The sequence below is a fragment of the Canis lupus genome, chromosome 2 (genome assembly GCF_003254725.2).
Source record: "Canis lupus dingo isolate Sandy chromosome 2, ASM325472v2, whole genome shotgun sequence".
NCBI lineage: Eukaryota > Metazoa > Chordata > Mammalia > Carnivora > Canidae > Canis > Canis lupus.
The window spans coordinates 74,480,781-74,505,637 of record NC_064244.1 but is presented as its reverse complement, the minus strand read 5'-3'; the positions used below and the strand labels follow the sequence as shown (position 1 = coordinate 74,505,637).

Genomic DNA, 24,857 nt, shown 5'->3' with positions numbered 1-24,857 from the left:
AGAGGAGACCCTCAGCAAACCCTAGTTTGATCAAAGCAGGGAGAAAAGAGGTAAAGACAAAAGCAATCACAAATTCAGTTGAACTCAAAATGACCTCCATAGAGGACAGTGTGAGAGGTGGGGCTAGGCAAAGTGCTATAATAGTGACAGACGGCAACAGGAACTACTAATACTGAGTGCTTACTTAACTCATGTAAAACCTCATCATAGCTCTGTGAGGTGGGCGCCATTATTAGCCCAATTTCACAGATGGGGCCCAGGCAGATTGAGTGACTTGCCCAGGGTCACACACCTAGGGAGCAGAAGAGCAGGGATTCAAGGCCTGAGTCTAAGCCTGAGGTCGGGTGCTCAGTCACTCAGAGGTGATGCAGCCAGGGACCAGGCAAGGGAGCGAGTAGAGCCATGAAAGCCAGTCCAAATGCTGCGGAGCCTGGTGAGACATGGGCTTTCCTCAGGGGCCATAGTCGGGCTTGTGTTCAGATGCTGGAACCAGACAAGCTGGGTTCAGATCTGGCTATATGAGCTTGGGCAAGTTACCTGACTTCCTGCCCTAGTTTCCTGGCCCAAAAAGTGGGGACAATAATCAAACCAAACCCACAGAGCTGTGCTCCAGGATGAGTTAACACACGTGAGGTACTGAGAACCATGCCTGTTCACGGGAAGAGTTTGTATCTCAGGAAAAAACCACAGGCAGGAACCTGAGGGCACTGGGCCATGTGCAGGAGCTAAGATGCTTGTTGGGGGCAGATGGGGGGTAGGTTCTGGGCTTTGGGGACACAGCAGATGCAGCTGGGAAAGCAGAGGGCCACGGGGGTTAAGGGGAGGCAGTGGCACAAAGACAGGAACCCCGGAGTCTGCCCTCCCTTCTCCCAAACCTCCTCTGGGGAGTCCTCTCTTTGTGGGGCTCTTCCCTGCCATGAAGAGGGGCATCTTCCTCTCTGCGGCTGGACACTCACCACAGAGGAGATGGAGAGAGAGCGCGTGAGAGAAGACTAGAGAAGACGTAGGGGAAGTCCGAGAAGAAGAATGCAAATGGTAGGTCAGAACTGGAAAGGGAATTGGGTCATTGGTCAAGGTCAAGGGAGACCAGAAGTCAAGGGCAACCCTGGAGCAGGGTGGAATCTTTCTCAGTTGGCTCTTAGACTCACTTGATTTACCCTGAGCCTAGGCTAAGGGCTGGCTGGGAAAGGAACAGGGCCTCACCAGGTTCTTGAAAAGCGCGGCCACCTCTCGGGTGAACACAGCCAAGTTCAGGAAGCCGGTGGACAGCTCATGACTGTTTTGGGACAAGTGGCTGTTGCCTAAGGACTCTACAGCCTCTCGGTACTGCTCCTCATTCTCCACGTGGCCTGTGGAGGTAAGGAAAGGCAAAGTCAGTTCCACGCAGGGGCCGAGGAAGGGGCTGCTTGGCCAGGTGGGGCATCAAGCAGGCTCACTCACCAAGGCCGGAGCTGTGGATCGCCCGCACAGCCTTCTTTATTCTCTGCAGGATGGCCTGGTCTCCTTCCAGGATCTGGAAGCAAATGCAGACAGAGTTCAGGGATGCTCGGCTGGGAGGGGTGCCTGACTCCAGGATCCCACCCTTCAAATACACATATAATGTTTCTTCCCTGGGGTCCCCCACCAAACATAAATGGACCACCCTCTTCCTCCCAGACCACACAGGACACCACAGATCAGTCATAGCACTCCAAGAAGACCACAGACTTTTGCTCTGAGCTTCCTGATTAGCTATCTGTGAAAATGAAGGCTGCCTCTCAGGGCTGTTAGGAGGATTATGTGATGAGATGATGCACATAGGGCATCCCTGGGTGGCTCAGGGGTTTAGCGCCTGCCTTTGGCCCAGGGCGTGATCCTGGGGTCCCAGGATCGAGTCCCACATCGGGCTCCCTGCCTGGAACCTGCTTCTCTTTCTGCCTCTCTCTCTCTCTCTCTGTAAATAAAGTCTTAAAAAAAAAAGAGAGAGAGATGATGCACATAAAGGGTTCAGCTGGGTGCTGAGCACAGAGTGTGTCTTCTGTCTGCAAAATGGAGATGCAGCACTCTTGGAGGTGCTGAGGGTATTAATTCTGTGACAAATATATACAAAATGCTTAGAAAAGACCAAAGGAGAGAATGTGGACATCTCTGTATTCTCGAAGACACAGATGAAAGAAGGCTTGTTCATCAAATCCCAGGTTCAATAAACAGAAGGGGCCACACTCAGCCCTGACTGGAAAGAACTGGTGGGACAGCACCAAGCAACCTCTGTGGGTTGCATAACAAACAGCAGGTGGTGGGGAAGGCCAGGAGGTGGGAGGCGGAGAAGCAGGTCTCACAGGCCTTAGTGGAGGCTCAGCCCAAGATCAAAATCTCCGACACACTCCTCTTTCAGTGAGTGCAGAAGTGCCAACCTCACGGACCCCTTAGGAAATGCTTAGTTAAGTTGGAAATCACAGAGCGGTAGGGCTGAGAAAGGGCTGACAGAGCCACAGATGAAGAGACTGAGGCCTAGAGAGGCCAGGGCCTGGCCCAGAGCCAAACGGGGGCAGCAGCCTAGCTGGGCTTCCAGGGGCTGCTCCAGTACAGTGCTCCATCCACACACCCATCCACCCTCCCCAGGCCCACCCAGACCCCAGCCCCACCTATTTTGTCTGGTGACTAAGAAGGGAGCAGAGTTTATTGCCAAAGAGTTACCTTCAACATGACAAGGGTTAGCAAACATGTTTAGAAGGGTTTCTCCAAAGATTCTATGTGATTCGCACAGGAGGGCACACACAGGGCGGACGTCAGGGGTAATGTGGAGAGTCTCCGCAGCCCGTGGCATGTGGGAAGCTTCTGGAGGGAGAGGGGTCTGGTTTTGAAGCTCAGCTCCACTGCCCAGATGCTGCGTGACCCCAAGCAAGTCTCTTATTCGCTCTGAGCTTCGTGATCAGCTATCGGTAAGGCCGATGAAACGATGCCTGCCTCTCAGGGTTGTTATGAGGATTACAGGGAGGAGATGATGCACAGAGAGGGTGTAGCTGGTGCTGAGCACAGTGTGTCCTCAAAGAACCGTACATATGATCCTTACCCGCACCTGCTGCTGCCGCTAGAAGGGTCCATCAAATTATGAGTACTTTTCCTACAGGGACTAGAAAGTGAACATTCTCTTCCCTGAGTATCAATTTCCTGTTTGGGGCATGTGGTTTTGGGACAGTGGAGGCCCATCCCAGGGCTGAAGAAAAAAAGTCAAGGCATTAGGGAGCTGGGGGGAGAGAGGGCCATATCTGAATCAGCTAAGGAACTAAGACACTCTACCGGAGAAATAAAGACAAGAGGGGAGAACTGGGACATCACTACAGATGTCCCTGAGGATCCAGACGAGGAAACACGCATTCACCAAAGCCCTTGATCCCCATCTTGGGACTTGAAAGGGAAAGCTAAGACATGATTAATTTACGGAACGAATTCCTAGGAGACTTAGAAAACTCCTAGAGGGACACCTGGGTGGCTCAGTGGTTGAGCATCTGCCTTTGGCTCAGGGCATGATCCCGGGGTCCTGAGATTAAGTCCCACATCAGGCTCACCGCAGGGAGCCTGCTTCTCCCTCTGCCTATGTCTCTGCCTCTCTCTGTCTCTCATGAATAAATAAATCTTAAGGAAAAAAAAAAAAAAAGAAAGAAAAGAAAACTCCTAGAAAGGGGGCACCTGGGTGGCTCAGTTGGTTAAGTTTCTGACTCTTGATTTTGGCTCAGGTCATGATCTTGGGGTCCTGGGATTGAGTCTCACATTGGGCTCCACGCTTAGCAGGGAGTCTGCTTTTCTCCTTCCCTCTGCCCCTCCCCCAGCTCATACACACACACACACACACACACACTCTCTCTCTCTCTCTCTCTCTCAAATAAATAAATAAATAAATAAATTTTTTTTAAAAAAAGAAAGCTCCCTAAAAGGCAGATCCATGTCCCTAGCATACAGAAAATATCCAATAATTGTTTACCTAAATGAACGACATCTTGCAAAGTCCTAGGACATGGACCTGAGAAGTCTATGTCCACGCTCTAGATTCTTTTCGGGGAGTCTCCCATCCCATGACACCTATTCTCGGAACACTGTCCCCCCCCCCCCCCCAGAGGTGGGTCCTTGTTACCTTGTTTGTTCTACCCAGAGTTGACTGGACCAGATTGGACACCTGACCCAAGCTAGCCCAAACAGCTTCTCTCTCCAAGGAATTTGGAATTGGGCTCTGGGAAGCTGGCTAACTGACCTGAAGTACTTAGCTGGGACATCCTTCCCACCATGCGCAAAGAGAAGAGAACAAAGCAGATGTATAGAAAGAAGCAAATGAGACCCATGCTGCCGCAGAAAAGCAGAAGAAAAAGGCTGCTCTGGTTTCTGGCAAATCTCCAGACCCCACACCCTGAGAGCCTCCTCCACACTTCCTGTCCTTGGGTCTTCGTGCTTAAGCTGTTTTAAGAGAATCTCTCTTCCCTGCAGGGTGGCAGAGACTGCTGGTTGGCTTCCAGTCTCCATTCTTTCTTCTTCCTTAGCAATAAGATCCCTGACTTTTCAGATGGCCACTTGGTCACTCACAAGATAGACTACATTTCCCAGCTTACCTTGCAGCTGAATGTAGTCATATGACTAAATGCTGACTATGTCATGTTGTGGATATTTCATTTGTTAGCTTTCAGAAGTATTCTTAAAAGGAAGGGAGGGACTACACACCTATTAAAATGGCCAAAATCCAAAATACTGACAACATCAAATGCTGACGAGGCTGTGGAGCAACAGGCACTCTCATACACTGCTGGTGGGAATGCAAAATGCTGCAGCCACATTGCTAGACGGCTTGGCAGTTTGTCACAAAACTAAACATACTCTTACCATATGATACAGCAACTGCGCTCCTTGGTATTTACCCAAATGAACTGAAGACCTATTTCCACATAAAAACTTGCACGTGGATGTTTATTGTAGTTTTACTCATAACTGCTAAAACTTGGAAGACAATGAAATAGCACTAAAAAGAAGTGAGCTATCGAGTCACAAAACACATGGAGAAATCTTAAAGGTATATTTCTGAGGGGTACCTCAGTTGGTGGAGCATGTGACTCTTGATCTTGGGGTTGTAAGTTCAAGCCCCGGGTTGGCTATACAAAGTTTCCTTAAAAATAAATCTTTAAGAAAATGTATATTATTGAGTGAAAGAAGTCAATCTGAAAAGGTTGCATATTGTCTGATTCCAACTATGTGACGTTCTGGAAGAGGCAAAAGAATGGACACAATAAAAAGATTAGTGGTTGCCAGTGGAGGGAAGGATAAACAGGTGGAGCACCTGGATTTTTAGAGCAGTGAAACTATTCTGCACGACACTGATGGCAGATACATATCACTATGACTTTGTCAAAACTCAGGAAATGTACAACAGCAGGAGTGAACCCTATCTATGGATCTGGGGTGATAATGATGTGTCAGTGTAAGTTCACTGATTCTAACAAATGTACCCCTCTGGTGTGGGGCAGGGACAGTGCGGGAGGTTGTTCGTGGAGTAGGAGGTATATGGGAACTCTTTATACTTTCTACTCAATTTTGCTATGAACCTAACAGTGCTCTAAAAAATTAAGTATTTTTTAAAGAGGAGGGATGTCGGGTGCCTGGTGGCTCAGTCTGTTAAGCATCTAATTCTTGATTTCTGCTCAGGTCATGATCTCAGGGTCATGAGATCAAGTCCCACATCAGGTTCCACAATGAGTGTGGAGCCTGCTTGAGATTCTCTCTCCCTCTGCCCCTCCCTTCTACCTGCACTCTCTCTCTCTCTTTCTCTTAAAAAAAAATAAAGGAGAAGAAAGAAAGGAAGAAAGGGAAGGGCACCCTCTGTCATACCTTTCTCCTGGCTAGAATGCATTTGTGTTGTCTAGAGCCATCTTGGACCATGAGGAAGAAGCCATGTGTTGTGGATGGTGGAGCAACAAAGTAGTAGCCTTGTCCCTGGTGATTGGGGAGCCACTCTATCAGCCCTGGACCACTTATCTGAAGACTTCTTTCATATGGAAGAGAAATAAATGTCTATCTATATGAGTCACATTATGCTAGGTGCCCTATCATTTGTGACTGAAGCTAGCTCTAGCTGGTACAGGCAAGCAAGTCACCTTAATTTCCAACAAATTACCACTTGATGACCTTGTCAGACATATATCAGGAAATGACTTCTTGGCAAGATACCATTCCTGCCCCTACTGCTCTGAGCAACCAAGGTTCACATCTATTCATTCATTCATTCATTCATTCAACTGGTTATTGAGTGTCTGCTATGCATTCGCACTCTGTAAAAGACACAGTCTCAACTCTCCAGGGACATCACTATCTAGGGGGAGAAAGAGCCATATAAGTAGATACCTGCAATGTGATTAGAGCTATAATAGAAGGTGGACAAGGCATCCGGGAGCCCAGGGGAAATAGGGAATAGCCCTTAGGAGAAATAGGGAAAAGCTATTAAGCTGTGATCTTGATTGTAGGCAGGGGACAGGCAGGAAAGAGACTAAGGGTACACTGTGAGGTGGTGTGGGGAGCACTTGGTATAAATGGTAGGATTGCTAGACAAGGGGGCTTGCTCTGGGAAGAATGGGAAAAGGGAGGAACGTCATTCATTTGTTCGTTCATTCATTCATCCATTCGTTGGTTCACTCCAACAAGCATCTACTGGTGCCCATTTTAACCAGGCATGGCTCTTTTTACAAGAGGCTCCCAGATGTATAAATATAGAAGTGTTCAAAGAGAATTTTTTCTTTTTTTTTTTTTTTAGATCTTATTTATTTATTCATGAGAGACACAGAGAGAGGCAGAGACACAGGCAGAGGGAGAAGCAGGTTCCCTATGGGGAGCCCGATGCAGAACTTGATCCCAGGACCCTGGGAACACGCCCTGGGCCAAAGGCAGACACACTCAATCACTGAGCCACCCAGGTGCCCCAAGAGAGGAGAATTCTAATCACCCTTTTCTCAAGAGAATATCTGAATACTACTCACACTGGGGCATAAATGACTGATAATATCCACCCTCTATGATATAATGCTAAAGCCAAAGAAATACAGCTTTAAGGAGAAAATTCTGCTCATAGTCTGGGGATGGGAAGGTATCTGGGGAAAGGCACAGTGGTTTCCAGAACTCCTGTAATGACGTTACTGTAGCACAATGAGTCACAGGCTGAGATTCTAGCCCCAGTCTCCTCAAAACTACCTCTCCTGGCCATGTTAGCACAGCAATCTCCAAATATCCTCTTCTTTAAAATAGGAGAAACATAATATAATATTTTTATATTCTCCACTGAACCCTCAGGGTTACTGGTGAGGCTTACATGAGATCTCAGGCATGGCAGCCTGTGCCAAGGCTTGAGGCATTTGGAAAAAATTAATGAGTGTGAATCTTACTGTGGTTTGCTTTCTGCCTCTGTATGAGGTCAGCCCTCATTCCCCATGTCTGAGACTGGATAGGTTAGAAACAAACAAACAAACAAACAAAATCAGTCTCTGGATTCAGGGAAGTCTCTTAAATCCTCAAAGTGGGGCCGCTGAACCATCAGCATGATCTGGACCTTGTTAGAAATGCAAATTCTTCAGCTGAATCAGGAAATCTAGGGCTGAGGCCCAGCAATTTGTTTTAACAAGCCCTCCAGGTGACTCCAATGCCCGCTAAAGTTTGCGAATCACTGGTTAATTCTACCCTTGAGATGCAATAAATCATCACAGCTGAAAGTATGGGACTGGCCCCAAACTACCTGGCTGTGAATTTCAGCTCCATTAGGGACTTGCTCTGTGACTGCTCTTGCCTCAATGTCCCCATTCATGAAATGAGGATGATAATAGTTTCTACTACACAGGGTTGTTAGGGAGATGAAATGAATTCCATAGGCAAAATGCTTAGAACACCATTATTTGATAGCTAATAATGTTACCTATTCCAAAATTAAACTGAATTTGGTTAGGAATTTCTCAACCTTTCTCGAGCTAATTAAAGATCCTCTCCCCACCCGCCAATGATCCTGCTCAGCAAGTTGTGTGAATGACAGGTGCAGAGGGGCCACTGGCAGTCACACAGAACAAGATGGTACATGTTGTGAACGTCTGTGCTGTGCCAGGCACGTTTCTTGTCATCCTTCCAGCCACCCTCTGAGGTAGGCATCACCACTGGCATTTTATAGAGGAAGCTGCTGGGGGAAAGAACATGTCTAGGTATGGTCAGGTCACATAATGCCGAACACTGGCAGAGTTGTAACTGAAACCCAGGTCTGGCCAAATCCAGGGCTGATGCTCCTTCCCGACCACCAAAGCTGCCCCACAGAGGTTAAGGGGCATGGCTTCTTTGATCTAGGGACTGGGTCTACCTCTGAATCTGAACCCCAACTCAAGCGCCTCTACTATATCCCCTCAGCATCCCTCAAACAGGGACGGGGCAGGTAGAGACTTGTGACAAAAAAAGAGGGTGGACCATGATGCCCCAACTGCAAATACTCCGAGGGCTATCCCAACTTGTGCATGTTGGGCCTGAGGAGGATTCTCAGGGCTGAGAGGTGGAATTTAGGGAGAAAAAACAAATTTCTGCTTAGGAAGAGGTTCCTAAGGAAGAGTAAGCGACCCTTGGAGAGAGTGAGCTCCCCCCCACTTGAAGTATTCAAGGACTTCAGGGAGTAGACCATGACTCAGGCACTGGCATTGGGATTAGTAGCGATGGCCATTTAGATTTCTCTCAAAGCTAAGGGTCAGCGGCTCCATGCAGGAGCCTGGGCAGGCGTCAGGCAGAGGCAGGGCAGACACAAGACCGTCAGGGACGTGCCTAAACTTGGAAAACCAGCTGGAGTCCTTTGGGCAGCCTCGCCTGGCTGGCCCTAGACAAAGGCTGAATTCCAGCTGGTGGCACTGCCCCTTTGTGCCCCTACCTCCCCCAGCCGGCCCCCCTCCCCACACTGTGTCTGGCTCTCTGATTCGTGTTCTCCACAAGCAAAAGACTACAGATGGCAGCACTAGGGCCATGCCCAGCTGCCCTGCTTGGAAGGGCCTTCTGCATACCCCCCTCCTGGGTTAGGATTCATCAATAGGACCCATTCTTCATTCCTGTAATTTCCCAGAGCCAGCTGTGGTAACCATGGCGACTCAGGCAAGGGAGCAGAGCAGCAAAAGCTAGGGCGTTGGGAGCTGCTGATTAAATTTCACCATTAGACATTCACTCCTTTGGATTAGTATAATATGGAGCATAGGCACCACTTTTGTGGCATCATTAATCAATCTCAGTATTTTTCCCACTGACCCTGGACTTAGTTCATCATTCTGCTAATATTCTCCCAGGTAGCCTCTACCGGTTAAACTAGAATTGGCACAGGAGATAAAAACCACTTTCTTTGCTTTGGCCCACCTCCACAGTACTCAATCACAGAATATTAGAGATAATCTAACATTACCTCCTCATCTTACAGACTGCAGACCAAAGGCTCAGATGAGTTTCTTGCCTCAGATCTCAGAAATGTAAACAAACTAAGGAAAGAATACAAACCAACACTTTTACAGACTCTACAGTTTACAAAGCAGTTTCACATCCATCCTGTAAGACCCACAGCACCCCAACAAGGCAGTGGCTGCCTTTGTTCCCATCTGGCTGAAAAGTCAGTGAGGCTCAGGGAGGTGAAAGAGGTTGCCTGAGCTCACGGTCACAAAGTAACAGAGATGCACCTGGGACCAGAACCATGAGACTCTAACCCCCTTGTCATTTAGAGTTGCCCAGACCCCAAATGTCCACAGAATTACTCCCCAGGCCCCATGAAGCCACACTCACACAAAGCATTAGAGACCAAAAAACAAGTCTCACAGATTAGCATGACCACATTCCAAACCTGTATGCAGCGTTAGGATCAACAAGATACAAAACCCAGAGCACCCAGGTGGCTCAGTTAGTTAAGCATCTGCCTTCGGCTCAGATCATGATCCCAGGGTCCTGGGTTCAAGCCCTGAATCAGGCTCCCTGCTCAGCGGGGAGTCTGCTTCTCCCTCTCTTCTCTGTTCCTCCCCCTGCTCATGCTCTCTCTCTCCTGCTCCTCTTTCTATCTCAAATAAATTTAAAAAAAAATTTAAAAAAAAGCCACAAAAAGTCTTTAAAAACATTCTTGAGGGACGCCTGGGTGGCTCAGTCAGTTAAGTGTCTGCCTTTGGCTCAGGTCATGATCCCGGGGTCCTGGACGGAGCCCTACGTAGGGCTCCCTACTCCGGAGGGGGTCTGCTTCTCCCTCTCCCTCTGCCTGCTGTTCCCCCTGCTTGTGCATGTTCTCTCTCTCTCTCTCTGTTAAATAAATAAAATCTTAAACGAAACAAAACAAACAAAAAACATTCTTGAATTCATGGTAACTTTTTGTCCGTTTACAAACTTCTCAAGCAACACTAAAAGTATGACTCCGTGGGAAGGTCAATGAAACTCTGACATTAAGAAGGGATCCACCCTGTAAGGGCCAGAATCTTGGCTCTTCTGAGCTTTGACGTCCACAAAGATGGCTAAATTATATGTACTGCATTTTATTATTATTTTAAAGATTTATTTATTCATGAGAGACACACAGACTGAGAGAGAGAGGCAGAGACACAGGCAGAGGGAGAAGCAGGCTCCTCGCAGGGAGCCCGATGTGGGACTCGATCCTGGATCCTGGGATCATGACCTGAGCCGAAGGCAGGTGCCCAACCACTGAGCCACCCAGGCATCCCCCATGTACTACATATTAAATGTGAAAGTTAAAATACTACGTTTTAATGAGCAAGCCAAGTTACACTTAAAACATTTAATGAAATGATATAATATAAAATATGTAACATCCCTGCCCCCCCACACACACACACACAAAACCCTAGGGATTCTCATTTCTGCATCCAACTACCAACGTACAGGAAATGCAGATGGAGAAATTCGTGAAGCCACGCCTGGGGAATGCAACAGTGAGCACAGACCATGTGAAACTACAGAACAAGTCACTGATTTCTTTAACAAGGGGATTGCAAAAAACGAAACCAAAAATGATGGAGGAGAAATCGTTAAGAGGCTCAAAACACACACACTGACAAATGGCAACGTATGGACCTCACTTCGCTTTTTAAAAAACTGTTTGGAATTTAAGCAAATTTTTGGCGTTTGCTTCAAAATAAGACAAGAGTCAGGAAAACAGGTGGGGGTGTGGGGAGGGGAGGACTGGGTTACGTGTAAATGGAGGTAGTTCATCATTTTGTTCTGTCTCTGTGACAATTCCAAATTCTCCATAATCAGAAAAAAGTAAGGGCTAGTAGATGAAAAAAATAAGATTGGGAAAATATTAATAGTTGTTGAAGCTGGGCGAGTCTACTCTTGTGTGTTTGAAAATTTCTACAGTACAGAGTTAATAACAAGAAGACAAGGGATCCTTTCTTCCTTCCTTCCTTTCTTTCTTTTTAGGTAGACTCCACGCCCAGTGTGGAGCCCAATGTGGGGCCCGAACTCATGACCCTGAGACCAAGACCCTGAGATCAAGACCCAAGCTAAGGTCAAGAGCCAGACTCTCAACTGACTGAGCCACCCAGGCCCCCTTAGTATGTGGAACCTTTTGATGACAGCTGTCTGGGCACAGCTTTCAACAAAGGGAATGGGATGGAAGAGTGGGTTTGGAGAAGTTGGCCCGAGGGGGGCCAAGGGCCTGGGGGTGCAGGGCCCATGGAGGGCAAGGATCAGCTGGAAGGGTCTCCGAGGGGCAGGAAGGAGTAAAGGCTGACCTTTGGGCTAGAGGCAGCCTCCAGGCTCTGCAGCCTAGTGACAAAAGGGCACATGGTGGAAAGAACACAGGATGTGGAGGCAGGTCTATTCCAGACCCAGTTTCTCACTCGCTCTGAGACTCTGGGCAAGTCCCCAGCATCTCTTGGCCAACAGGAGGCTCTTTACCTGCAAAATGGGAAGGATGGTCCCCTTTGCTCATCACTTCCCACTGAGAACAGACTCATCTAAAGACCGGGGCAGGGACCCCTGGGTGGCTCAGCAGTTGAGCATCTGCCTTCGGCTCAGGGCGTGATCCTGGGGTTCTGGGATTGAGTCCTCCATCGGGTTCCCCACAGAAAGTCTGCTTCTCCCTCTGTCTATGTCTCTGCCTCCCTCTCTCTTTGTCTCTCATGAATAAATAAAATAAAAATCTTAAAAAAAAAAAAAAAAAAAGACTGGGAAGCCTGTAGCCCACGCAAACGTGAGCTGTCCTGGTCACATCAGGCTCTAAAGTTGGCTGTTTCTCGTCCAACCTGCCTGACTACCAGATCCAGAGAAAGGCAGGGAACCCCCCTGGGCCCTTCCTGGGTGGCCAGCAAGGAAGGGCAAGGGTGGGACTGAGAAGTATTTCCAGCATCCCACCTCTAGGGCGATCCCAGCTTGCTCCATGCCTTCAATAGTGTCTGCTTGGGAAGCTCAAATCTGCAAACCTGACCTCCACCCAGTGAGGCAGAGGAAGGAGCCTGGCTAAGGGCTCTAATGAGTCCCCGGCACACAGTAGGCGCTCAGTCACACATACTGAGCACCTCGCTGTACCAAGGCCCTGCACGGGTGCTGGGGAAAGAGGGATGTCAGCTCGGGTCCTGAACTCAAGGGGGGGTGGAGACAGGACACGATTGGTGTTGGGAGACAGGACAAAAAGCAAACAGCTGAGGAGGCCCTTGGGGAGCCCAGAACAGGAGAGAAGGCTGTGGGAGGACACAGATGAGGAGTGAGCGCCCCACACTGAGATAAAGTGATGCTTCTCCAAGGCCTTGAAAAAACGAGGAGACATTGGTGGAGCACAGTGAGACATGGAGAGACGACTCCAAGAGAGGAGAGGTGCCTGGCAAATTCCTGGGCAGGAATGCTTCCCACATTTGAGGACCAGCCTGGAGCTTCCTGGAGCAGCACCTTAGCAGGGCCTACAGTGAGCCGTCAGGGCCAAGCAGGGCCCAGAACGACCCCCTGGGAGACCAAGCTCGCAGTGAGAGCTGACCAGATGCTTCTATCACTACCACGTGCCAGGCTGTGTTGTAAGCATGTGACATACTTTTCTTTTCTTTTTTTTTTTTTTTACTTTTATTTATTAAGTAATCTCCACCCCCAACATGGGGCTTGAACTCACATTCCCGAGATCAAGAGTCACATGCTCTACCACGTGTGACCTACTTTGTACCATTTCATGTAACCCTGTCAATAACCCCAGGAGGTCTTACAGATAAGGAAACTGAGGTCCAGAGAAGTTTCGGCATTTGCCCAGGCTCGTACAACTAGTAAGTGGTGGAACCTCAACCCGGGCTGTCAGGCTCCAGAGTCCATACTTTTTTTTTTTTTTTTTTTTTTTTTTTTTTTTTAAAAGATTTTATTTATTCATTCATGAGAAAGAGAGAGGCAGACATAGGCAGAGGGAGAAGCAGGCTCCATGCACCGGGAGCCCGACGTGGGATTTGATCCCGGGTCTCCAGGATCGCGCCCTGGGCCAAAGGCAGGCACCAAACCGCTGCGCCACCCAGGGATCCCCTTTTTTTTTTTTTTAAATCATTTATTTATTTATTCATAGAGACACAGAGAGGGGGAGAGAGAGAGAAAGGGAGAGGGAGAGAGAGAGAGAGGCAGAGACACAGGCAGAGGGAGAAGCAGGCTCCATGCAGAGAGCCTGATGTGGGACTCGATCCAGGGTCTCCAGGATCACGCCCTGGGCTGCAGGCGGCGCTAAACCGCTGCGCCACCAGGGCTGCCCCAGAGTCCATACTTTGAACCAGACTCCTAGGTTTTACCCCACGAGTGAGGGGGAACACCCGCAGGGCTCTGGACAAGAGAGGAGTGACGTGGTAAATTCTGGTGGTAGAATGATCAGCTCTAGGATCTGGCTGCAGACCCATGGCCGAGTGGGAGAAAAGGGTGTAGACTCATCCCCCAGGCACGAGGGGGGTGGAACAGAGACTGGCCCAACCCAAAGCAGTTCACACAACAGGAAGGAATGATTCCGAGGTCCCAGAGTGAGTCTACTTACTAACACGAATCCAATCACCCCCCTTCTTACTGAGTGATCGCTTTGGGGCAGGCACTTTATGTTGACCTCATTTATTCCTCCCAGAGACACTGAGATAGCTATTACCCTTCCCATTTTACAGATGAGGAAACCGAGGCTGGGGTAGATGATGCAACTGGCTCAAGGTCACGTAGGTAGCTCCAGAAGGGTAGAGCCCTTAGCTTCCAGAGCCTTGTCTCACTATCATGTGACAGCAAACCACGAGGTAAATCCCTCCCGGCTGAGCCTGTTATCTCTGTTAGCGCTACCGTGAAGATTAAATTAGGCCGTATTTTTTCTAATGGTGGATGCCAGGCATCTTGAGAGATAGTGCAGAAACATTTTGAGGGAAGAGAGAGCGACTGGATTTTAGGTGTGCCTCTGCCACTAGCCCCTCTGTGTCCCTCTGAGTAAGTTCCTTCCTCTTGTGCCTCTGTTTCCCCATCTGTACACCTTAGAGCTGATGGACGTGAGTGCTAAATCCCCTTCTAGGTCAATGCTCTGGGACTCAGAGTCCTGTTCCTGTATACTGCAGGGCTGGTCCAAACTCAGCCAACCACAAGAGCAGGTCTCCATATGGTTTTCATCTGGATGGGCAAGGCCCCAGCCCCCCAGGGCCCGAGAGTCCAGGCTGGGGCAGTCAGAAGGAGGCGCCAGAGAGCAGGGCAGGGCCCTTGCCAGCTAAGCTCTGCATCACCCACCTTGGGGAGGCCCATTCCCATGCCCATGCCCTGCCTGCCTGCTGCCCCTGCATGGGCCAAACTGCAGAGCCCGGGAGCCAGGACCTAGGGTCAGCCCCAGGTCTACACAGCCCCTGCTGTGACCTGGTTTGGTCTTCTTCCCTCCCAGGCGGACTTCTCAGCTCCCATCTGGAGTCTGGAACAGAGCGGCTGGGCGGGAATCGGAAGGCTCCTGCCAGCTCTGACATTTATTATTTCAGGGTCCCTCGGCCTCTCGCTGTTTTCCTTCCTGCTGCTGGAGCCGGTGACTGGCCGTGGGCCCCCTCTGTGGGCCCCTGCAGAGGTCTCCCCGGCCAGGGAAGCTGCTTGGCCTCACGGGCTGCCCCTTGTAGGGTGGTGGGAAGCGGGCAGGAAGAGGGGTTTCAGGAAGGGAGCCGCACCCTCAACATAAGCTGAGGCCTCTGCAAACCCCAAGTTTCCTGGCTGGGATTTTTCTCGGGAGACTGCTAGGCAGTGATGAGCTAAGAGAGCAAGAACTCTGCCGGCCCGATCGCCTTAGATTCCCGTCTGGCTCCTGGCCCCAAGCCCTGAATTCCACCCAACTCTGCAGACAGACAGCCTGGCCTGGCCTCCCTGGATAGGGGAGCAAAGGGTCACCTGCCTCCCCTCCCTGCACCCAACTGGATATCCATCACTGATCCCATAAACTCCAGTCCTACCAAACTGCCATTTCCTCAACATGTCAGGCTGTTGCCAGCTGCCACACCTTTGCTCATGCTGTTCCCACTGCCAGAGAGTTCCTCCCCGATCCTACCTAGTAGGCACTTCATCTTTCTGGACTGAGCTTAGGTCACCACCTCCCTCCCTCAACAGAACTGACCCCTCCAGAACTCATCCCACCCGCCTTTGTGCCACCCTGTGTGCACTACAGGCTTTTATCAGGGCATTCGTGGCTCTTACGTACCACACATGTCTGACTTCCCTCTAGAGCTGAAGACTCAAAGGGCAGGGATCAGCTCATTTGCCTTTGCATGGACAGCACCCAGCACGGGGCCCGGCACGTGGGCAGCAGCAAGCATTTGTAGAATGAATAAATGGGTAAACGAATGAATGACTATGACCAAGGCCCTATGGGAACAGAGAAGCAGCAGCAGCGGTTAAGGACTCCAGCTCTTCCATAAATCACACTGTTCTGAGATCCGAATTCTGTTTTTGATAGTCTTATTGAGGTGACCTGGAGCGAGTGACTTAGTTTCTCAGACCCTCTATTTCTCCATCCATCAAATGGGATAATAACAGCATCAATCTCACAGGACCGAGTGCAGTCAGGCATTCAGCAAGTAGCCCAGGGCCCAGCGGACGGGGAGGGCAGCAGGGTAGCTCTCCTGCCCAGTGAACATCTTCTCTGTCCTCCCAGGCCCTGTGACCCACATCCCCAGGCTGCCAGGGGAATCACCTGGAGCACTTCAAAGAGTAAGGATACCATGGGCAGCCCCAGTGGCCCAGCGGTTTAGCGCTGCCTTCAGCCCAGGGTTGTGATCCTGGAGACCCGGGATCGAGTCCCACATCGGGCTCCCTGCACGGAGCCTGCTTCTCCCTCTGCCTGTTTCTCTCTCTGTCTCTCTCTCTTTCTCTGTCATGAATAAATAAATAAAATCTTAAAAAAAAAAAAAAAAAAGGTAAGGATACCAGAGCCTCACTTGAGACCTGTTAAAATCAGTCAGGCACGACCCATGGAGTGAGAGGTCAAGCACTCCCAAGTCCCAATCCTGGCTTTGCTACTTACTGCTAGTAGAGTTGCCAGATTTAGCAAAAAATAAATAAAATACATGCTGTTATATTTGAATTTCAGATCATCAAGGAATAATTTTTTTAGGATAAATATGTAAAAGATCTTGCATGGGCATCCTGTAAGTTACTTGGTGATCCTGTTTACTAAGCTGTCTGTCTCTCTGTGCCTTATTTCCTTATGGGATTACAGGGCTTAGATTTGGGAAATGCTTACAGCACTGCCTGGTGTGTTTGCTGTTCCTATTTTTATTGCTTTTAAAGCATCCCAGATGGACATGAAGGAGGAACCCTGCAAACATTACGCTAAGTGAAAGAAGCCAGACACAAAAGGGCACATATCGTAGGATTCCACTGATATGAAATACTCAGAATAGGCAAATCCCGAGGGAAGAGGAGGCTGGGGGAGGGCCCGTGGGAAATGACTACTAAGGAGCACAGCATTTCTTTTTGGGGGTGAGATGTTCTGGGGTAAGTGGTGGGGACTGTCCAGCACTGTGAATAATGACCACTGACCTGCATGCTTTGACATGGTTAAAATAGTGAATTTTCTCTTAATTTTAAGAAATCTACTTAACAGCAACCCAGAAGACTGTAATGCACAGTCAGGACTAAGACTCCGGGAGGCTCTCAATAAATGTTTGATGAGAGGCGCCTGGGTGGCTCAGCCGGTTAAGCGTCTGCCTTCGGCTCAGGTCATAATCTTGGGATCCTGGATGATCTCAGGATCCTAGGACCCAGCCCCACGTCCAAACGCCTCCCTGCTCAGTAGGGAGCCTGCTTCTCCCTCTGCCCCTCCCCTGTTTGTGCTCTCTCTCTGTCAAATAAATTTAAAAAAAAAATTTTTTTTTTTTAAACCACCATTTGAGGAAGAAATGAACGGTTGAGAGGCAGCAAAAGGCAGAGTTGAGGGAAGAATCTGCCTTGTGCAGAACTGGGCTCAGCTCTTCACTCCTAGACGCCCGCAGGGGACACAAGATTCCTCTTTCTGCTTTGGTGCCAGCACCACTGGGACGATTTTAGCATTCACTCGTAGTAATGGCTTCATCCCTGTTGCAATGATCTCATTTTCTGTTTGCAGTTCCTGATCTCTTTAGTCATCCCTTGTGCAGGTGTAATTGTGTTCTTAGTAAAAGGGACTTTTAGAAAGTTAAGTGTCTGTTATGTGCCAGGGATATGCTAGACACTCTATAGGTTATCCCCTTAAACAACCCCACAAGATAGTTTGTATGGCCCCTGATTTACAGATGGGGAAACTGAGACTCGGAAAGGTGAAGTCATTTGCCTGGGGTCACATGGCCAATAGGAATCCAAACCCAGGTTTGTCTGACATCAGCCACTGGATCCTCTCCATAGACCTCAGCCACATCTTTAGATGCTGTGGATTGTCAGCTTTTCATGGGCGTAAGTCCTTATCCTTTCCAGATGGGGGCGTTGTCTTCTCATCTGTGTGCCCTCAGAACCTAAAATCCGCTTTGCACACAGCAGGTGTTCGATAAGTTCAATGACCTTACGTGGGCAGGCCATAGCTTACCACAATCATTTTCACCCTGACTGCTCAGCAGTCGCCTGGGGAACTTCTGAACTGCTTACTTGTGCAGGCCTCACTCCTGGGAGAGTCTCAAAAAGTGGGTCTGGGTGGAGCCTATGGCATCTGAAGTTCTTAAAAGCTCAGTCAAGGTCAAAAGCCAGCTGAGTTCGAGAACCCTTCCCAGGTCAGCCTCCTGTACCCTCCACAGTGAGGCCCACTCACTGACCCCAGTGAGGCCCAGGCACAATGTTCCTAGGACAGAGGGCGCCCAGGGCTCTGCCCTGGAGTCTGGGGAACTCACGGTGCCTCCATGGGCCTCACTGCCTCATGTGCTCTGGGCCCAGGCACTAGGCCCATGGAAAGGATCTTCTAGCAGGGTGTCCGGGTGGCTCAGTTGGTTGAGTGCCCGGTTCTTGGTTTCAGCTCAGGTCATGATCTTGGGGTCATGAGATAGAGTCCCATGTCAGGCTCATGCTCAGCAGGGAGTCTGCTTGAGGTTCTCTCTCCTTCCCCCTCACTCCCCATCCCTCCCCCTCCAGTAAATAAATAAATATCTAAACAAACAAAGGATCTTCCAGCAAGACAACGTCTGCCTGAGGGCTAGACTACCAAACTGCCTTAGGGGAAAGCATTTCTTTCTGCCATGACCTAAAGTTCCAGTTTCTGTTCTCAAACCCGCTTGCATCATCCCGGTGGCCAAAAACAGCTGAACATCAAGCAAGGAAGCGAACAATGAAGACTGATGTTTACAGAGGGGAGGAGGCTCTACCTGTTGCCCTCGTGCAGAGGCAGGTAACAGGACGAGGTGAGGTTCAGACAGGGCTGTGGTCTAAGCTCATCCTGGAAAAGCCTCTCGGCTCAGGTCTGCAGCCATCACCCCCTGCCTCTGTTCCCCGTCCCAGGACAACTGCCCAGCTGCCCACTCCTCGCATCAGGCCAGGCCGGCACAGAGGGGAAGCCAGCACCGGCCCTGCTCGGAACCTGGTCATCCGCGTGGCCACGCTCAGGGGTTGTGTTTGCCATTTTCGTATCTTGCCTCTGGACATCTAGGCAGCACCTGACCGAGCTGAGCACTGCTCCCTCCTCGAAACATTCCTCTCCTGGCTCCTGCAGCACTATACTCTCTCCAGTTCCCTCCTTCCCCACTGACATCTCCTTCTCAGCCTCAGTTTTTGTTTGTTTGTTTTTTAAGGTTTTATTTATTTATTCATGAGAGATGCAGAGAGAGAGAGAGAGAGAGAGAGAGAGAGGCAGAGACACAGGCAGAGGGAGAAGCAGGCTCCATGCAGAGAGCCCGATGTGGGACTCGATCCCAGGTCTCCAGGATCACACCTTGGGCCGAAGGCAGCGCTAAACCGCTGAGCCACCCAGGCTGCCCTATTTTTTTTTTTTTTTTTAAGATTTTCTTTACTTGAGAGAGAGTGCACGCAAGCCAGGGGTGGGGGGGCGGGCAGAGGGAGAAACAGACTCCCTGCTGAGCAGGGATCCCAATGCAGGGCTCCATCCCAGGACCCTGAGATCATGACCAAGAGCTGAAGGCAGATGATTAACCCACTGAGCTACCCAGGCGCCTCTCAGCCTCCTTTATTAACTTGTCTTCCCCTCCTAATCTCTCGGCCCTGGAGCTCTCCAGAGCTTGGACCCAGGCCTCGTTCATTCCTCTCCCTGGGTGATCACATCCATTCCCTCAGCTTTAAACACCAGCTAATGCAATGCATGAATATGTGGTCCATGGATTGCCTGCATGAGCATCTCCTGGGGTGCTGGTTAAAATGCAGATTCCCAGGCAACCCCCTGCAGGCTGGCAAACTGGCCAAGGACATTTGTCATTTTTTGCCAATCTGGCATCTGAATCTCTGTCCTCCATCTGGGAAATGACTTGCTGTGAAAGTCCTGGCAGAGTTCACCTCCTACAAAAGCTGACAAGACCAAATTCTTGCTTTTCCAGACTCCCTTGCTGCTAGGGTACAGGGGTGTGAGCCAGGCTCGGCCAATCAGGCACTCACAGCAGACTCTGAATCAGGAGTGGAGAGGGGAAGACCCATTCTCACGCCGGTGGCAACAGCAATGAAGAAGCCCAGTCTCCAAGGACAGGGATAATAACAAGTTGTGGCATTTAGCACATGGCAGCAGTGTCCTCGCCAAACTGGCTCAGTGGAATGATTTTGGCTGAGATCCTGCCAGCCACCTCATTGCAGTTCTCCAGCTTCCCAGAAATTCTGTGACCTACTGAATATTCCCTTTCAATGAACTCCTTTTTTTGTGCAAAGCAGCTCAGGGTGGTTTCTGTTGCTTGCAATAAGAAGCCTAAGAAAGATACAGCTGGGAATGATATCAGGAGATTCTTACATAGATGCAAGTTTGAAACCCACTATCTCAACTCTGACAACTCTCCAATGCATGTCTCCAGCCCACTCCTTTCATCTCCAGAACTATATATCCGAAACAAATAAACACACAAACTCCAAATGCCTTCTTGACATCTCCACTTGGATGTCTCAAAGAACTACAAGATTGTACCAACAGAATTCCTGACTTTCCCCCAAAACCTATTTCTCTGCCAGATTTCCCCCTCCAAGGGAAGAGTAAATGGCACTCTTCCTTAGGAATCTGGGGTTGGTTTTTTTTACCACCCTCTACATGCACTCCATCAACAAATTTTGATGTTACCACTTATAAAATACTTCTAGAATCTGTCCACCTCTCTCCTACACCAATCATGGCCCTATCTACACTTCCATCATCTCTTCTATGAACAGCTGTTGCAGCTACAACAGCAGCTGGGTCTTAGGTCTTCTCCTTGGGTCTTCTCCTGCTCCCTCCAATCTAATCTCCACACAGCACCTGATATGATCCTTCTAGAACAGAAATTGGATCATGCTGCTTGCCTGCAAAATAGATAAAATCCCAAACTGCTATCAGGGCCTACAAGCTTGAATATGACCTAGCCCCTGCCTGCCTTCCCAAACTCATCTGGTCATGCTCTTCCATCTACTCATCACTACACTTCTGCCTCTCTGGCCTCCTTTAAGTGTCACAGATACTTTAGATTCTTTACTGCCTTAGGGCCTTTACTTAAGCTGTTCCCTCTATCCGGAGCACCCTCACATCATTATTCTCTATTAATACTCCTAAATACCAGGGGTACAGTGGTGAGATTAAGTTCTATTCTCATGAAAGTCAAAATCTAGTGAAAAATCAAATTTTAGGGATGCCCGGGTGACTCAGCAGTTGAGCGCCTGCCTTCAGCCCCGGGTGTAATCCTGGCGTCCGGGGATTGAGTCCCGCATTGGGCTCCCCACAGAGAGCATGCTTCTCCTTCTGCCTGTGTCTCTGCCTCTCTCTCTGTCTCTCATGAATAAATAAATAAAAATCTTTAAAAAAAAAGAAATCAAATTTTAATAAAATCATTATACAAATAAATACAAAATATATTCATGATGTGTGCTGCAAAGGAGAGATATAGAGCTATCATGGAGAACTGACCTAGAATAAAAGCGGAGACAGAAGTTAGGAGGCTACTGTAGTGCGCCAGGGGAGAGGTGATGCTGGTTTGGACCAGGGTCAGGATGTAGAGAAGTGGGTAGGCTGTGGAGATGTTTATAGAACTGTTGCCCCCCTCCCCCCCCCCCCTCCCCCCCGGTGATGAAGGATGCATGAGGAGGTAGAAGGTTTCTGGCTGGTGTAACAGAATAGAGGGACGTACCACTCATGGAGAAGGAGATACTGGAAGGGCCAGCCTTTGGGGGAAGTCACGAGTATGGTTTTGGACACGCTGAGATGTCTAAGTGAAATAGCCAAGTGAGCAGCTAAACATGAAGGTCTGGGCTGGATATACAAATGTAAGTGAGTCACTTAAAGATGAGAGAGGACCGTGGCCATGGGTATGGGTGAGAGTGCCTGGGCAGAGGCTAGCATGCAAAGAAATGAGGACCCAGGGCCAAACCCCAGGGAAGGCCTTGACCAGGAGGATGAGGCTTCATGCCATTTATCACAACATGAAATTACTTCCTTGTTTGTTAATCTGTTTACTAGCTGTCTTCCCCAGAAGACTTGTAAGCTCTTGGAGCTTAGGCCTGTATTTCTCTGAAAAAGCAGTGTATCTACCCAGTGCGTAATATAGGGCCTGGCACGGAGCAGTCCCCAGGCACTATGCTGACTGCTGTGTCCCTCAGCAGGACTGGCTTCATCCATTCCTTGGACACTATGATTGGGTTCACTGTCCAGCAAAAAGCCCAAGTGATGAATTGGCAATCGCAGCCTTCCAAGTCATGCTACACCCTCTAGCTGTCCTTTTGTTTTGTTTTGTTTTTAAAGTATGCTCCACACCCAACGCAGAGCCCAACGCAGGGCCTGAACTCATGACCCAGAGATCAAGAATTGGATGCCCAACCAACTGACCCACCTAGGTGCCCTTAGCTCTCCATCTTTTTAATCCCACTAAACCTGAGCTTTCCAGACAGGTCCATCTACACCTGGATAACCAAGTAGGCAGAAAACAGGATGAGCACAGTGCCTCTCCCTGGATCTAAGGCTGTGCCACACAAAGCACAACTGCCATGGACACATGGGGAGTAGGGGCTCTCCAGGCTCTGCCTCTCTTCTCTGAGCAGCGCTCCCTCCCAAGCACAGGTCTGTAGCCACGCTTCCCCTGCCCAAGTCTGCCCTTCCATGGCCTCTGCTGATGAAACCAGGGGTGAAAAGCCACTCCTAGAACCAATCCAGAAGCTGGATCGAGCTCTCTGCCAGGAACCGGAAAGTGGGACACAAGACTGGCTTGGTTACCTATAGACACTAGACTCACGAGGTCACATTAATTGGAGGGCTGAAGCCACCTGTCCTCCCAAGAAGACTGGGTGATACCTTTTGGGTCCTGTGATGACAAGTGAGCAAAGGCGCTGTTCAGAGGTGCAGAAAGAAGCAGAGGCAAGGCAGCCAGAATGATGAAGCAGCTGCCTTGTTCCTGACTACTTCCCCACCTCAAGCGAGGCCCTGGTGCGCTCTGCTCCTCCTTCCCACGCTTCAGTCCCACGAGGCACCTCTAATTCCTCAAAACAAGTTTCCCTTCAACAGAAACAGCTTGAGAAGGCTTATGTTTCTTGCAAACAGTCTCTAAGATTACACGATTTTTATTATTTTTTGTAAAACAAAGACAGAGGATGAAACAGAACATAAAATACACAAGAGTATTAATGACGAAATTCTTTGTAAAAACGAGATTCAAAAAAAAAAAAAAAAGCCACAATGGAAGAGACAAATCTGACTCCAATAAAGTATGAACTATGTAATATAAGACACGGTACTAACCGAAGTAAACATTCCTCCTAAGCACCACCCTCTTACGATAATGTATCTTCTCTGAGGACATTCACTGGGAAGCTCACACACTTCCACAGCAATTACCTCTGGGGAGAGTATAAGGGTTGTGAGGCTCGGTCAGAGGTGACTTTTGCTTTTTCTGTTATGTTTTTAAATTTTTAAATTATAAATGATCATGTCCTTATAACACTATATGTTAACTATACTGGAATTAAAATTTAAAACTTTCGGGATTCCGGGATCCCTGGGTGGCGCAGCGGTTTGGCGCCTGCCTTTGGCCCAGGGCGCGATCCTGGAGACCCGGGATCAAATCCCACGTCAGGCTCCCGGTGCATGGAGCCTGCTTCTCTCTCTGCCTGTGTCTCTGCCTCTCTCTCTCTCTGTCTGTGACTATAATAAATAAATAAAATATTTAAAAAAAAATAAAAAATAAAAAAATAAAAAAATAAATAAAACTTTCGGGATTCCTGGGTGGCGCAGCGGTTTAGCGCCTGCCTTTGGCCCAGGGCACGATCCTGGAGACCCGGGATGGAATCCCACGTCGGGCTCCCGGTGCATGGAGCCTGCTTCTCCCTCTGCCTATGTCTCTGCCTCTCTCTCTTTCTGTATGACTATCATAAATAAATAAAAATTAAAAAATAAATAAATAAAATTTAAAACTTTGTAAAAGATTTATTTATTTGAGAGACAGTAAGAGAAAAAGAGAGCATGCTCATTTGCCCAAGCAGGGAAAGGGGCAGAGGCAGAGGGTGAAGCAGGCTCCCTACTGAGCAGGGAGCTCAACATGGGGCTTGATCCCAGGATCATGACTTGAGCCAAAGGCAGATGCTTAACCACCTGAGTCACAGTAGCCCAAATTTAAAACTTAATAAAAAATTATCTTGCCCTTTGTGCAATTAAAACTTCATTAACCTTCAGATAAATATATGAAACACAAGCCTTGGAAGATCTCCTATTTGTGGAAGACTACTTTATCTAAATCTAGTAGGAGATATAAGTTCACAAGTTGAGATGCATAATATAGCATCAATTCTCAGCACTGGTCAAAATGGCTTACTTGCTTCCTGAATATATTCTCTTCCCACCAGTTTCCAAATTCACTCACCCTCTCCACTGAATGATGGAGTTCCTCCAGCCTTCAAGACCCATCTGGAAGTCACCTCCTCCAGAAAGTTCTCCCTGACTGCACCAGTCCTCACTGTTCTCTAACTCCCCCACCCCACTGGCCTCTTATGAGACCTTTCTGTACTTCTTTCTAGGCACTCAGGACAGATTCTTGGGATTCCTACTTATCTCCCTAAGATAGGCCACATCTCCCCAAACAGCCAGCAAACCAGAGCAGCATGTTTACGTCCTTGGTGCCTAGCCCAGAGATGGCATGGAGAACTGGACAGACCCACTATGTGACACGAGGAGATTGCCTTAACCTTCTTGGGCCCATTTTTACCTGTGTTCTTGTGAATGCCAATAAGATGAAGACTGTAAAGGGGCCCAGAACAGGAAAGAGTGGTTGACAGAATTATTTGTTTTA

The 24,857-nt window shown here is 48.9% G+C and overlaps 1 protein-coding gene across 4 annotated transcripts in view; it reads right to left on the bottom strand.

The window, feature by feature from the left end:
• Nucleotides 1-24,857, bottom strand: part of ASAP3 (ArfGAP with SH3 domain, ankyrin repeat and PH domain 3) — a 49,554-nt gene that overhangs the window by 21,907 nt on the left and 2,790 nt on the right. For all 4 annotated transcript variants that reach the window (XR_003136617.3, XM_049105871.1, XM_025447218.3 and 1 more), the window contains exons 2-3: nt 1,441-1,513; nt 1,204-1,349 (exon numbers count right to left, since the gene is read on the bottom strand). Coding sequence is in view for 3 of the 4 variants with exons in the window: in XM_049105871.1 (XP_048961828.1) it covers nt 1,204-1,349; nt 1,441-1,513 (219 nt within the window). In the remaining variant the exon portion in view is untranslated. The remainder of the gene's footprint in view (nt 1-1,203; nt 1,350-1,440; nt 1,514-24,857) is intronic.